The 16,777-nt window shown below is 42.7% G+C and overlaps 1 protein-coding gene across 1 annotated transcript in view; it reads left to right on the forward strand.

Annotated features, from left to right (window-relative positions):
- The first annotated feature begins 2,934 nt into the window (after window positions 1-2,934).
- LOC106560351 (protein tweety homolog 2-like) overlaps window positions 2,935-16,777 on the forward strand; it is a 97,478-nt gene continuing 83,635 nt past the window's right edge. Inside the window, exons 1-2 of the mRNA XM_045719727.2 lie at window positions 2,935-3,356; window positions 15,025-15,197. Coding sequence (XP_045575683.2) covers window positions 3,228-3,356; window positions 15,025-15,197 — 302 coding nt within the window. The 5' untranslated portion in view covers window positions 2,935-3,227. The remainder of the gene's footprint in view (window positions 3,357-15,024; window positions 15,198-16,777) is intronic.

Genomic DNA, 16,777 nt, shown 5'->3' on the forward strand with positions numbered 1-16,777 from the left:
AGGACCATAGACACCGCAGGACCATAGACACCGCAGGACCATAGACACATGATCATAGACACCACAGGACCAAAGACACTACAGGATCATAGACACCACAGGATCATAGACACCACAGGACCATAGACACCACAGGAACATAGGCACAGGACCATAGACACCACAGGATCATAGACACCACAGGATCATAGACACCACAGGACCATAGACACCACAGGAACATAGACACAGGACCATAGACACCACAGGACCATAGATACCACAGGACCATAGACACCACAGGACCATAGACACAGGACCATAGACAGAGGTCTACTTCAAAGACTTCTTTCATGATGTTGTTTCTGCTCCAACACTAAATTAGCTCCAGTGTTCTGCTTTGCTCTGCTGCCCCCAGAGACCCTTTGGTTATGTCCCAGATGCCATTATTCATGATAAGCTACAGTTCATTGGGATTATATCTAAATTCACAGGCGGTATAATATAAACACACACACACACACACACAGAGAGAGAGAGAGAGGAGCACTTAGGATGAGGTGTTCAGGAATATAAGTCTTCCCAGATACAATAACACTAGAGTAGGATGGGAATTCTCTGCTACATTACTCTGATGTATGGAGAGAGGTAGGGATGCTTGACTGCCCCCACTCTCTCTCTCACTTTCCCTCTCTCTCCAGTCTTCTCTTTCCCTCTCTCTCCAGTCTTCTCTCTCCCTCTCTCTCTCTCTGAACTAGGTTACATGGGCTATCTTGTGCTGCCACCTTCTGGTTCATTCTCTCCTTGTTAGTCTCTAAGAGAGAAAGAGAGCGACATTAATCAACTCATATCTGTTTGCTGCACTTCTCTTTAATTTCCACCAGAGGTCAGGCTTCAACTACACCTGTCTGTCTGTCTGGCTCTGTTGTAGGTCTAATAGTGGGCCTGATCTCATTGACCTCAGAAACCCAGAAAGCGTTTGTGTATGTTTTAATAATATGATTACTGATGTGAAGTGAAATAGATTCCCCACTACCCAATCAAATGAGGATTAGAGTAGATAGATAGATACTACAGTTCACCTGTTTCCCCGGACTTCCTATGGATCCCAGAGCAGGTGCAGGCCTATAAGGCATTCCGTTACTGATGTCAGGACACATCTTAAAATATAATTGATCAAGATGAATCAAGTGGCTGGTAGCCAAGATATCAGCCTACATACATTGAGTTGACCGTAAAACAGCTCACATGAAAATGACAATATCTACTCTGTGCAATATCTACTCCGTGCCCTACGGAGTAAGACGCACTGACACGGCGATAGGCCTATACACAAACACAGGCCTAGTCATTCATGCATGTTCATCTCAGTAACATCATGCCAGCACACATCAGATAACATGTGTGTAACAGTCTACTTACCTTAGTACTATTAGCACTACACACGATCCATGCATCCATACACTTTACTCCATGGTCCTTTTTATAGCAGGCCTGCAAGAGGATCCCAATGGAAATACTTTGTTAAAGTTTTTTTGTGTTATCCTCAATGATTTGAAATGCATTGCTTCCACATGCGGTTTGAATTGTGTTTTTAAATAGTCAAATAAATCGTGAATGGGCTACTGGTGCATTCATTTTGTTGGATTTATTGCTTCCGACTTCACCGTTTCCCACTTTCCCCATGAGCACATGAATGCCACATAACTACAACGAGGTTGGCAGTTAGCAGACCATGGGAAACATCTGGTGCGTGTCGCATTAAACTTTTTAGGGCCCAAATAAAATGGATGTAGCCTCGTTTTTTTTTCAATGTATGTCCTTTTTTGTTGTGTCCTGACATGGCACTGTTAAATAATTCCCACATGGGCTACGAAACAAAATTCAATTATTTTGTAAAATAAACCAATGTAACTGAAAGCCAATTTATACTTGATCCAAAATGTGGTCGGTGTGACGCAATTGCAGAGCCTCAGAGGCATGCAGAAGCCAACCTGAACTCTGTACCGCATCGCCATGACCTTCCCAAATGTTGTAACAATGCGGTGGGCTCCATATAGCGTTGCATTGGTGTGATTGTTTGACTGTAGGTGGGGGCGGCCGGGAGGTCCTGTATACACGCAAACTCACTTCCTTGACAACTTCCTTCACAACAGCTCCGCTGCTCCGCGAAGCGCAAGAAGTATGAGGGTCCTGACTTCTGTAGAGGCCACATTACGGGCTCCCGAGTGGCGCAGTGGTCTAAGGCACTGCATTTCAGTTCTAGAGGCGTCACTACAGTCCCTGGTTCGAATCCTCAAATCCAGGCTGTATCATATCCGGCCGTGATTGGGAGTCCCATAGGGTGGCGAACAATTGGCCCAGCGCGCGTCTTCTGGGTTTGGCCGGGGTAGGCGTCATTGTAAATAAGAATTGCTGTTCTTAAATGACTTGCCTAGTTAAAAAAAAAATTATCAGCGTAAATACTACACGGCCACCACGTAGCACGTTTAGGCCTAGCGCTGCCTCCGTTCAAATGCTTGTAAGCCTCCTAGTGCTGGGCCAGCCTTACAGGCATTATCAGAACCTACACTACACTCACACAAACCACAGCCTTTCATGAATGGTTCACTACTGTAGTGCTCTATCATGCTTCAGCCGTCGGATTACATGAGATACATTCTGCTCTAATAACCAGCAGTTTTATACCAGATATGAGATAGCCTATGGGTTGTATTCTAATACCACCAATCATCATTATAGATTTAATTTCATGACCTGAATGTATTAACCGCATCCTCTTCCCTGTAGCCATATCCTTTTCCACTAGGTTATACTTTCTTGACCGCAGCTGTAAATGGTTTAAAACGGGTCACGCACTGTGTATTGAAGGGCGTTATCGTCAGTCTCGTGCCTTGGATGAGTGCGCGTCGCGCGCGGTCAAGTCAGAAAAAGCGGCTTCCACTGGAACGAGCTTACCCGTGAGCGCGCCTCCGAGAAGTTAAAACAGCTGTCTAGCTGCAGAACACGACACGGGACCACGGAGATACCGAGATAGTGCTGTTGTTATGCCTTGTTCTCAGGGCAAAGAGTCCAAGGAAGTAATTTTGTATTGTTTATTCTCCTGCGCTACATTGTAAAGTGTTTTCCAACAAGAAGTCGCGGATTCATGATTTGTTTTTGTACAGAACCAAGGATTAGGCTACTGACGGGGTCTCAACTTCTCGAATGAGATTTTAGGGGTCCAGAAGCACTTTTTGTAATAAGGAATGGCCACGGCACGGCTGGACTATATCGCTCCATGGTGGACCTACTGGCTGCACAATTTTCCCCACTTCAACTTTACCTTCCAGCCCGTTGATAACACCTTCAGACCCGGGGAGGCGAGCTACCAGCAGGTTGGTACCTACTACCACTGCGCGTAAATCGCGGCCACGTTTCTCTTCTAGACTAGAGAGGGCTCACTGAAAGACCTTCACTGACAGGCCACATATCTAGGCAAATTATCTGAAAACGAGTTTGTTGGTCAAAGATTTAACAATTCATTCTTACGTAATTTCCCACATTGCTATAGGATGTATTTCCATCCGCACCAACTCTGCACAGTTTAACTTTTAATGAAGTGAACACACTTTATTCTCTCTATTCTCTGCTATCATCACTGGGCATGTTCAATAGGACGTAGCAAAATAAAGTTATGAGCAGAGTGGACACATCACATCCGTTTTAGTATTGACATCTCCAGCTGCAAAGGCCTGAGTGTGCCTATCTAGCCTGGTTGCATTCTCTGTTAAACTATTACATTCCACTCCTTGCCACTCCTGTCTTTGGCAAATGAGTGGCAAGGAGTGGAATGTTAGCTAAAAAGACTGGTAGCCAAACTAGTGCCAATCTGGCTGGTTGGTTGTTTGTTACCAGCCTTCAGTGTCTGAGTCTGGGCATATTCCTGGTTGTCTTCTTTATTGCAGTAGTGCTCCACAGATGAATATGTGTTAAGCTTCTCAGAATAGGATTGCTGATCTAGGATCAGCCCCCCCATCCATGTAATCCTATTCATTGTGATCTAAGGGTCAAAACGGATCCTATATAGATCAGTTCTCCTGCTCCAGGACACTTGCTAGACACAGCCCCATATCTCACTACACCTGGAGAAGTGTTTACCCTGTCAATAACCACATTACCCACCATACCAGTGTTCTGAGATGTGAGATGTGCAGCGTGACTGCATAAAGACTTCCTGGAACGTAGCCACAGTGTCAGAGATCAGGGGCACACAGAGGTTACAACTACATAACACTGGTTACCACTACGTAACACTGGTTACCACTACATAACACTGGCTATAACTACATAACACAGAGGTTATCACTACGTAACACTGGTTACCACTACATAACACTGGTTATTAAGACATAACACTGGTTATAACTACATAACACAGAGGTTATCACTACGTAACACTGGTTACCACTACATAACACTGGTTACCACTACATAACAGTGGTTACCACTACATAACACTTGTTACCACTACATAACACTGGTTACCACTACATAACACAGAGGTTACAACTACATAACACTGGTTACCACTACGTAACACTGGTTACCACTACATAACACTGGCTATAACTACATAACACAGAGGTTATCACTACGTAACACTGGTTACCTCTACATAACACTGGTTATTAAGACATAACACTGGTTATAACTACATAACACAGAGGTTATCACTACGTAACACTGGTTACCACTACATAACACTGGTTACCACTACATAACACTGGTTACCACTACATAACACTTGTTACCACTACATAACACTGGTTACCACTACATAACACTGGTTACCACTACATAACACTGGCTATAACTACATAACACAGAGGTTATCACTACGTAACACTGGTTACCACTACATAACACTGGTTATTAAGACATAACACTGGTTATAACTACATAACACAGAGGTTATCACTACGTAACACTGGTTACCACTACATAACACTGGTTATTAAGACATAACACTGGTTATAACTATATAACACAGAGGTTATCACTACGTAACACTGGTTACCACTACTTAACACTGGTTACCACTACATAACACTGGTTACCACTACATAACACTGGCTACAACTACATAACACAGAGGTTATCACTACATAACACTGGTTACCACTACATAACACTGGTTACCACTACATAACACTGGCTATAACTACATAACACAGAGGTTATCACTACATAACACTGGTTACCACTACATAACACTGGTTACCACTACATAACACTGGTTACCACTACATAACACTGGTTATAACTACATAACACTGGTTATCACTACATAACACTGGTTACCACTACATAACACTGGTTACCACTACATAACACTGGTTACCACTACATAACACTGGGTATAACTACATAACACAGAGGTTATCACTGCGTAACTGGAACCACTACATAACACTGGTTACCACTACATAACACTGGTTACCACTACATAACACTGGTTACCACCACATAACACTGGTTATAACTACATAACACTGGTTACCACTACGTAACACTGGTTACCAATACATAACACTGGTTACCACTACATAACACTGGTTACCACTACATAACACTGGTTATAAATACATAACACTGGTTACCACTACATAACACTGGTTATAGCTACATAACACTGGTTACCACTACATAACACTGGTTATAACTACATAACACAGAGGTTATCACTACGTAACTGGAACCACTACATAACACTGGTTACCACTACATAACACTGGTTACCACCACATAACACTGGTTACCACTACATAACACTGGTTATAACTACATAACACAGAGGTTATCACTACGTAACTGGAACCACTACATAACACTGGTTACCACTACATAACACTGGTTACCACCACATAACACTCGTTACCACTACATAACACTGGTTATTAAGACATAACACTGGTTATAACTACATAACACAAGGGTTAACACTACATAACACTGTTTATAACTGCATAACACTTGTTACCACTACATAACACTGGTTATACCTACATAACACTGGTTATAACTACATAAAACTGGTTATAACTTCATAACACAGAGGTTAACGCTACATAACACTGGTTATAACTACATAACACTGGTTACCACTATATAACACTGGTTATAAGTACATAACACTGGTTATAAGTACATAACACTGGTTATAACTACATAACACTGGTTACCACTACATAACACTGGTTATAGCTACATAACACTGGTTACCGCTACACGACACTCGTTACCAGTACATAACACTGGTTACCAGTACATAACACTGGTTACCACAACATAACGCTGGTTACTACTACATAACACTGGTTACCACTACATAACACTGGTTACCACAACATAACACTGGTTATAACTACATAACACTGGTTACCACCACATAACACTGGTTATAGCTACATAACACTGGTTATCACTACATAACACTGGTTATATCTACATAACACTGGTGACCACTACATAACACTGGTTACCACTACGTAACACTGGTTACCACTACATAACACTGCTTACCACCACATAACACTGGTTACCACTACATAACACTGGTTCTTAAGACATACCACTTGTTACCACTACATAACACTGGTTATACCTACATAACACTAGTTATAACTACATAAAACTGGTTATAACTACATAACACAGAGGTTAACATTACATAACACTGGTTATAACTACATAACACTGGTTACCACTACATAACACTGGTTATAGCTACATCACACTGGTTACCGCTAGACGACACTCGTTACCAGTACATAACACTGGTTACCGCTACGTAACACTGGCTATAACTACATAACCCAGAGGTTATCACTATGAAAACACTGGTTACCACTACATAACACTGGTTACCACTACATAACACTGGTTATAGCTACATAACACTGGTTACCGCTAGACGACACTCGTTACCAGTACATAACACTGGTTACCGCTAGATAACACTGGCTATAACTACATAACCCAGAGGTTATCACTATGAAAACACTGGTTACCACTACATAACACTGGTTACCACTACATAACACTGGTTATAAGTACATAACACTGGTTGTAAGTACATAACACTGGTTATAACTTTATAACACTGGTTACCACAACATAACACTGGTTATAGCTACATAACACTGGTTACCGCTACACGACACTCGTTACCAGTACATATCACTGGTTACCAGTACATAACACTGGTTACCACAACATAACGCTGGTTACCACTACATAACACTGGTTACCACTACATAACACTGGTTACCACTACATAACACTGGTTATAACTACATGACACTGGTTACCACTACATAACACTGGTTATAACTTCATAACACTGGTTACCATTTCATAACACTAGTTACCACTACATCACACTGGTTATAACTACGTAACACTGGTTACCACTACATAACACTGGTTACCACTACATAACACTGGTTACCACTACACAACTCTGGTTACCACTACATAACACTGGTTATAACTGCATAACACTGGTTATAACTACATAAAACTGGTTACTACTACATAAAACTGATTACAAAAATTACACGGTCTTATCCAGAGTAGCTACATAACACTGGTTACCACTACATAACACTGGTTACCACTACGTAACACTGGTTATAGCTACATAACACTGGTTACCACTACATAACACTGGTTACAACTACATAACGCTGGTTACCACTACATAACACTGGTTATAACTACATAACACTGGTTACCACTACATAACACTGGTTACCACTACATAACACTGGTTATAACTACATAACACTGTTTATAACTACATAAAACTGGTTACTACTACATAAAACTGATCAAAAAAATTACACGCTCTTATCCAGAGTAACTTATAGTAGTGATTGCATACATTTGCATATTTGTTTGTACTTGTCCCCCGTGGGAATCGATCTCACGACCCTGGCGTTGCAAGTACCATGCTCTACCAACTGAACCACATGGTACCACTATTTAACACTGGTTACCAGTACATAACACTGGTTACCACAACATAACACTGGTTACCACAACATAACACTGGTTACCAATGGTTACCACTACATAACACTGGGTACCACTACATAACACTGGTTATTAAGACATAACACTGGTTATAACTACATAACACAAGGGTTACCACTACATAACACTGTTTATAACTGCATAACACTTGTTACCACTACATAACACTGGTTATACCTACATAACACTGGTTATAACTACATAAAACTGGTTATAACTACATAACACAGAGATTAACACTACATAACACTGGTTATAACTACATAACACTGGTTACCACTATATAACACTGGTTATAAGTACATAACACTGGTTGTAAGTACATAACACTGGTTATAACTTTATAACACTGGTTACCACTACATAACACTGGTTATAGCTACATAACACTGGTTACCGCTACACGACACTCGTTACCAGTACATAACACTGGTTACCAGTACATAACACTGGTTACCACAACATAACGCTGGTTACCACTACATAACACTGGTTGCCACTACATAACACTGGTTACCACTACATAACACTGGTTATAACTACATGACACTGGTTACCACTACATAACACTGGTTATACCTACATAACACTGGTTATAACTACATAAAACTGGTTATAACTACATAACACAGAGATTAACACTACATAACACTGGTTATAACTACATAACACTGGTTACCACTATATAACACTGGTTATAAGTACATAACACTGGTTGTAAGTACATAACACTGGTTATAACTTTATAACACTGGTTACCACTACATAACACTGGTTATAGCTACATAACACTGGTTACCGCTACACGACACTCGTTACCAGTACATAACACTGGTTACCAGTACATAACACTGGTTACCACAACATAACGCTGGTTACCACTACATAACACTGGTTGCCACTACATAACACTGGTTACCACTACATAACACTGGTTATAACTACATGACACTGGTTACCACTACATAACACTGGTTATAACTTCATAACACTGGTTACCATTTCATAACAATAGTTACCACTACATCACACTGGTTATAACTACGTAACACTGGTTACCACTACATAACACTGGTTACCACTACATAACACTGGTTACCACTACACAACTCTGGTTACCACTACATAACACTGGTTATAACTGCATAACACTGGTTATAACTACATAAAACTGGTTACTACTACATAAAACTGATTACAAAAATTACATGGTCTTATCCAGAGTAGCTACATAACACTGGTTACCACTACATAACACTGGTTACCACTACGTAACACTGGTTATAGCTACATAACACTGGTTACCACTACATAACACTGGTTATAACTACATAACTCTGGTTACCACTACATAACACTGGTTACCACTACATAACACTGGTTACCACTACATAACACTGGTTATAACTACATAACACTGTTTATAACTACATAAAACTGGTTACTACTACATAAAACTGATCAAAAAAATTACACGCTCTTATCCAGAGTAACTTATAGTAGTGATTGCATACATTTGCATATTTGTTTGTACTTGTCCCCCGTGGGAATCGATCTCACGACCCTGGCGTTGCAAGTGCCATGCTCTACCAACTGAACCACATGGTACCACTATTTAACACTGGTTACCAGTACATAACACTGGTTACCACAACATAACACTGGTTACCACAACATAACACTGGTTACCAATGGTTACCACTACATAACACTGGTTACCACTACACTCCAGACTAGAGACAAACCTCCAACACATGCACAACTGCTTTCTCTCCAAACCTTCTGGCTTTGGCAATGATCTGTCAGACAGGCCTCAATGTGGGATTTCTGATGGTGTTAAGTCTAGTTTCCTGGATATTACAAAAGGTGTACCGCAGGGGTCGCTACTGGGAACTGGTATCTTGACTATTTATATACATAATATTGGTCTGTTAACTTGTAATATTCATCTGTATGCAGACACCACTGTTATATATGCCATTGACACCAACCCCCAACTGCTGGCCTGGCTACGTTAGATCTGACCGTGTTACCTTACAGAAGCCCTGGTTGGTACTTAATGCAGGCAAGACTAAAGACATGTTGTTCTCTAATTCTCTCTCCAAAAATGTCAGCTGGACTACGTATTTATTCATTGGATGGTTCTCCCATCGATCTGGTTCCCATCTATATACTGTATATCTGAGCATTTGGATTGACAAAGACTTAATGTTTAAGAAACATACGGATGAGCTAGATAAAAAACTATGATTTAAAGTAGGCTTCTTTTTTAGAAATAGATATTGCCTCTCCCTAAACAGCAGGAAGCAGATTGTACAGTCAACTTTCCTGCCAGTTCTTGACTATGGTGACACTATTTACCAGATTGCAGCAGCCACTACTTTCTGACGAATGTGGCTGTTTTTCTAGAATGTATGTATTGTGCAGTAATTTAGTTGGTTTTGCATTGCATTGATTAGATTTTGTCTTGTGAATTGTATGTATTGTAGAGTTTGTTAAATGCTTTTGGCATCTCTAAGTGCCTATTTGAAAATAACTTCAGCTCAAGTTGTCTCCATGTGCCTCAAAGCTAAACACAAAAGTCCCATTTGATGTCCACGGTGGGAAAGAAATGATCTGAAACCACATTACCGTAAACCACATCTTCTAAGCTGTTATCATTCACAGCCTGGTGATTGTGTGAGCATGCAGCATCACTTCTCTGTGTGGGGGGTGTTTGTGAATGCTGCTGTTGTGTGTTGTAGTACCTCTATACTACTTTAAATTGTGATATTGACCTGTGTTGCTGAATAGACAGGTCAATGGAGGTAGTGTGATGCTAACAGATTCACTTCTCTCTCTCCGGCCAAACTGGGAAACTGTCTGTGTGTGTCTGTCTCTGCGTTTAGTTTGCTTGTGTAAGTAGTAACACCGTAGTCTGTCCTCTGCGATTAAGACTACATGATGTGTAACACCGTAGTCTGTCCTCTGCGATTAAGACTACATGATGTGTAACACCGTAGTCTGTCCTCTGAGATTAAGACTACATGTGTAACACTGTCAGATTATCTTCTAAAGCAGTTCTGAACAATGTGGACCTTCCTCCTGCTGGCACATCCTTCTGGAACAACGGGACCATTTCAGATCGAGAGGTGGGATTGAGGACAGAGCCCAGAATATGATCACTTTAATGACTTGGTACAGTTGAACTCTGTTTGGGTCCAGAAGTTTACAACAGGAGTTTGAATAGCAGTTTCATCTTACTTTCCAGGTCATTGTTGTGAAAGAGATTGTGTTCTCAATTACTTACATTTAACTAGGCAAGTCAGTTAAGAACAAATTCTTATTTACAATGACGGCCTACACCGGCCAAACCGGGATGATGCTGGGCCAATTGTGCGCCGCCCTATGGGACTCCCAATCACAGCCGGGTGTGATAGAGCCTGGATTCGAACCAGGGTGTCTGTAGTGACACCTCTAGCACTGAGATGCAGTGCCTTAGACCACTTCGCCACACAGAAGCCCCAAATATAGGTAGTTACATTGATTTAGACACTAGTTGGATGAGAAATAATACATGAGCCTTTAGTTTCCGCTGCTCGGCCCCACTTGACCAGTCAAGTTGAGTCAGGAAAATAGAAGGTATCATCCTGTTAACCTCTCTGGGCTAGGTGGGACGTTTGCGTCCCACCCTAGTCAACAGCCAGTGGAATCCCGTGGCGTGATATTCAAATACCTTAGAAATGCTATTACTTCAATTTCTCAAACATATGACTATTTTACACCATTTTAAAGACAAGACTCTCGTTAATCTAACCACACTGTCCGATTTCAAAAAGGCTTTACAACGAAAGCAAAACATTAGATTATGTCAGCAGAGTACCCAGACAGAAATAATCAGACACCCATTTTTCAAGCTAGCATATAATGTCACAAAAACCAAAACCACAGCTAAATGCAGCAGTAACCTTTGATGATCTTCATCAGATGACACTCCTAGGACATTATGTTATACAATACATGCATGTTTTGTTCAATCAAGTTCATATTTATATAAAAAACCAGCTTTTTACATTAGCATGTGACTAGCATGTGACTAGCATTCCCACCGAACACTTCCGGTGAATTTACTAAATTACTCACGATAAACGTTCACAAAAAACATAACAATTATTTTAAGAATTATAGATACAGAACTCCTTTATGCAATCTCGGTGCCCGATTTTAAAATAGCTTTTCGGTGAAAGCACATTTTGCAATATTCTGAGTAGATAGCCCGGCCATCACAGGCTAGCTATTTTGACACCCACCAAGTTTGGTACTCACCAAACTCAGATTTACTATAAGAAAAATTGGATTACCTTTGCTGTTCTTCGTCAGAATGCACTCCCAGGACTTCTACTTCAATAACAAATGTTGGTTTGGTTCCAAATAATCCATAGTTATATCCAAATAGCGGCGTTTTGTTTGTGCGTTCAAGACACTATCCGAAGGGTGACGCGCCGGCGCATATCGTGACAAAAAATTTCAAAATATTCCATTACCGTACTTCGAAGCATGTCAAACGCTGTTTAAAATACATTTTTATGCGATTTTTCTCGTAAAATAGTGATAATATTCCGACCGGGAGTCGTGGTTTTCGTTCAAAGACTGAAAAAGTAACATGGACTCTTCATGTGCACGCGCACACCCGTCTCATTGTTCTCAGATCGACCACTTACCAAATGCGCTACTGTTTTTCAGCCAGTAACTGCAGAGTCATCATTCAACGTTCTGGCGCCTTCTGAGAGCCTATGGGAGCCTTAGAAAGTGTCACGTTACAGCAGAGATCCTCTGTTTGGGAAAGAGATGACAAAGAAGGCCAAGAAATGGTCAGAGAGGGCGCTTCCTGTTTGGGATCTTCTAAGGTTTTGGCCTGCCATATGAGTTCTGTTATACTCACAGACACCATTCAAACAGTTTTAGAAACTTTAGGGTGTTTTCTATCCAAATCAAACAATTATATGCATATTCTAGTTACTGGGCAGGAGTAGTAACCAGATTAAATCGAGTACGTTTTTTATCCGGCCGTGCAAATACTGCCCCCTATCCCCAACAGGTTTTAAGGTTCTGTGGAGACAAACAGTACCTTGTTAGAGTCATGAAACCATGCCAGGTAGGAGTGTGGAGAAACAACATGGGCACAAGGCTCTGGTCAAAAGCAGTGCACTATATAGGGAATAGGGTGCCATTTGAGAGTCAACCATATTTGGCCAAAACCCCATGGTTCCACTTGGCTTTGATTTCCGTTCTTGAATTTTGAACTCCTCAACACTCCAAACCACGGGCTGAACTTTTGTCAACTTGTGTAAATGGCTGTGTGTGTAGTTGTACTTGTGTAAATGATGGTGTGTGTAGTTGTACTTGTGTAAATGGCTGTGTGTGTAGTTGTACTTGTGTAGTACACTATGTTTTATCACTTTCATCACCTTTCATCAAAATGAACGGTAGATACAAACTGCAGGCGTACCTCATCTCAAAAACAAAGACATATGGCTACAGTAGACCCCCATGTTCTGCTTGCTGCTTTCTATACCTCTCTCTTTCTCTCTCGCTCTTTCTATACCTCTCTCTTTCTCTCTTTCTCGCTCGCTCTTTCTCTCTCTTTCTATACCTCTCTCTTTCTCTCTTTCTCGCTCGCTCTTTCTTTCTCTATCTCTTGCTCTCTCTCTCTCGCTCTCTCTCTCACCCTCTCACTTATCACTCTCTCTCTATCTCTCTCTCTCTCCTTTCCTACCCTGGCTATCCCTCCATCATTCATGCTCTGAGGGTAACCTCAGTCAGGGAATCACAAGACTGTTTTGGAGGGAGGCCGCTTTGTCACCTGACGTTGAGCTGAAACTCCAGCAGCCTCTGAGCAGTACTGTTTTTCCCCCTAACACCCTAACTCCTGTGTGGATCAGCTGGTAGAGCGTTGTGCTTGCACCACCAGGGTTGTGGGTCAGATACCCGGGACCACCCATACGTAAAATGGATGCATGTTGGCGCGTATGACTGTAAGTTGCTTTGGATAAAGTGTCTGTTGAATGACAAATGTTTATAGTAGTAGTCCAAGAGACCCCAGGTATCTCTTAAACCACCAACACCAGGTCATGTTCATTAGACACCAAACTGATAACACAGAGAAGGAATACCTAGACCTGTCCAATGAGAAACCGTCATGTTCATTTTTTTTTTTTAAATACTTGCTACTTTGTGCCCTACTGAACACGATCCTGGAGTGTATCCAGTGAGCCTGCTCCACCCAGCTCTCTCTCTCTCTCTCTCTCTCTCTCTCTCTCTCTCTCTCTCTCTCTCTCTCTCTCTCTCTCTCTCTCATTTTCTTTCTCTCTGTCTCTCCGTGTCTCCGTCTCTCCGTGTCTCTATCTCTGGCTTCACACAGAGACCTGTTAGTGATGATGACTGATGAAACAAACGTGACTTTTGACCCAGTATATCTTTTCATATTAGTCTCACTTGATTCCAGTGGCTCCCTTTCCGTCAGAGTGGGGTCACTCTACACAGTAATTAATCACAGGGCTTGTATCAACTCAGGACCTGACGTGATAATATATACTGGTTGTCTGAAGAAATGGTGCTTTGCAAATAAGTTCTCTCAGTGTGGCAGTTGTATTTTTCCTGTTATTAGTCAATAACAAATGTATTATAACATTCTCATCTCTGTTTCTCTCTGTTTCTCCCTCCCTCTCCCTCCCTCCCTCCCCCTCCCTCTCCCTCTCCTCTCTCTCCCTCCCTCCCCCTCCCCCTCCCTCTCCTCTCTCTCCCTCCCTCTCTCCCTCCCTCGCTCTCTCCTCCCTCCCTCCCTCCCTCCCTCCCTCCCTCCCTCCCTCCCTCCCTCCCTCCCTCCCTCCCTCCCTCCCTCCCTCCCTCCCTCCCTCCCTCCATCCCCCTCCCTCCCCACCCTCCCTCCCTCCCCCTCCCCCTCACTCCCTCCCCATCCTCCCCCAGTCTCTGGTCTTCCTAGCCTGTATATCAGCTGCTGGACTAGTCCTGAGCCTCCTGCTGCTGTCTGTCTACCTGACCAGTGTGTGCTGCTGCAGGAAGGAGGAGGAGGAGGAGACCAAGAGGCCTGACTCCTGCTGTGTCTCCTGGACCGCTGTCATCACTGGACTCATCCTATGGTGAGTAGTATCACGGGAACTGTTTGTATCTAACAGTACTGTACTACAGTATTAGTGTTACATGGACCTTTCTTCAGTCTGTCCCGGGTTTGGTTCATCCTATGGTGAGAGGTGTTGTCTTATATTACAGAATTACAAGCCAAGGTCTTTTAAGGGCGTATGCAAGGAATAGATGTTCGCTTCACCTCGCCAAGTTCCACTAGAAGCAAACCAAATCTAGTATGTGGGGCTCCTTTAGTGTCTAGATCAGAGGTCTACAACTCTGGTTCTGTGATAGTGATGTAACACAGCTGGTAATCAAGGTCCTGGCCAGTAGCTAATTAGTCAAATAAAGTGTTTAGGGTTGGAATGAAACTCCAGGAGGGGAATTGGACAACCCTAGAACGCCCTCCTGTGTTCTTGGAAAAGGCTTTGATGTGACCTTTGACATTCAGGAGTTGACCTCTGACCTCATTAACTTACACACAGAGGCTGACATTCTGCTATGGTGGTGAGAAAGAGAGACCAGATGGTCCCTTTTGGCCTGATCCACTTTGACGCAGGATGTTGTAGACTGAGATCACTGTGACTGACCATGTTCCCTGATGACAGTCCTGCTCTCATTGTGTCTAAAGCAGACTACACTATGCACTGTCTACCCTACACTATCACTACACTACATTACACTACATAATCTATTCACGTGTCCTGGGTGTGTACAGAACAGTGTCCATTGAGGCGTTATCCTTTGTCCTCTGAGATTGTGGTTTGCAACATTCACAATGTGCAGTTGTGCACTGCCACAAGCGGAAAGGCCCTTTTTGGATCTGTATGTTGGGCTGCGCACCTCATCACTATAGGACCTGTATGGCTGCCCACCTCATCACTAAAGGACCTGTATGGCTGCCCACCTCATCACTATAGGACCTGTAGGGCTTCCCACCTCATCACTATAGGACCTGTTGGGCTGCCCACTTCATCACTATAGGACCTGCCCACCTCATCACTATAGGACCTATAGGGCTGCCCACCTCATCACTATAGGACCTGTAGGGCTGCCCACCTCATCACTATAGGACCTGTAGGGCAGCCCACCTCATCACTATAGGACCTGTTGGGCTGCCCACCTCATCACTATAGGACCTGTTGGGCTGCCCACCTCATCACTATAGGACCTGTAGGGCTGCCCACCTCATCATCACTATAGGACATGTAGGGCTGCCCACCTCATCATCACTATAGGACCTGTAGGGCTACCCACCTCATCACTATAGGACCTGCCCACCTCATCACTATAGGACCTGTAGGGCTGCCCACCTCATCACTATAGGACCTGTTGGGCTGCCCACCTCATCACTATAGGACCTGTTGGGCTGCCCACCTCATCACTATAGGACCAGTAGGGCTGCCCACCTCATCATCACTATAAGACCTGTAGGGCTGCCCACCTCATCACTATAGGACCTGCCCACCTCATCACTATAGGACCTGTTGGGATGCCCACTTCATCACTATAGGACCTGTAGGGCTGCCCACCTCATCATCACTATAGGACCTGTAGGGCTGCCCACCTTATCATCACTATAGGACCTGTAAGGCTG

The sequence above is a fragment of the Salmo salar genome, chromosome 06, assembly GCF_965601325.2.
Source record: "Salmo salar chromosome 06, fSalSal1, whole genome shotgun sequence".
Classification (NCBI taxonomy): domain Eukaryota; kingdom Metazoa; phylum Chordata; class Actinopteri; order Salmoniformes; family Salmonidae; genus Salmo; species Salmo salar.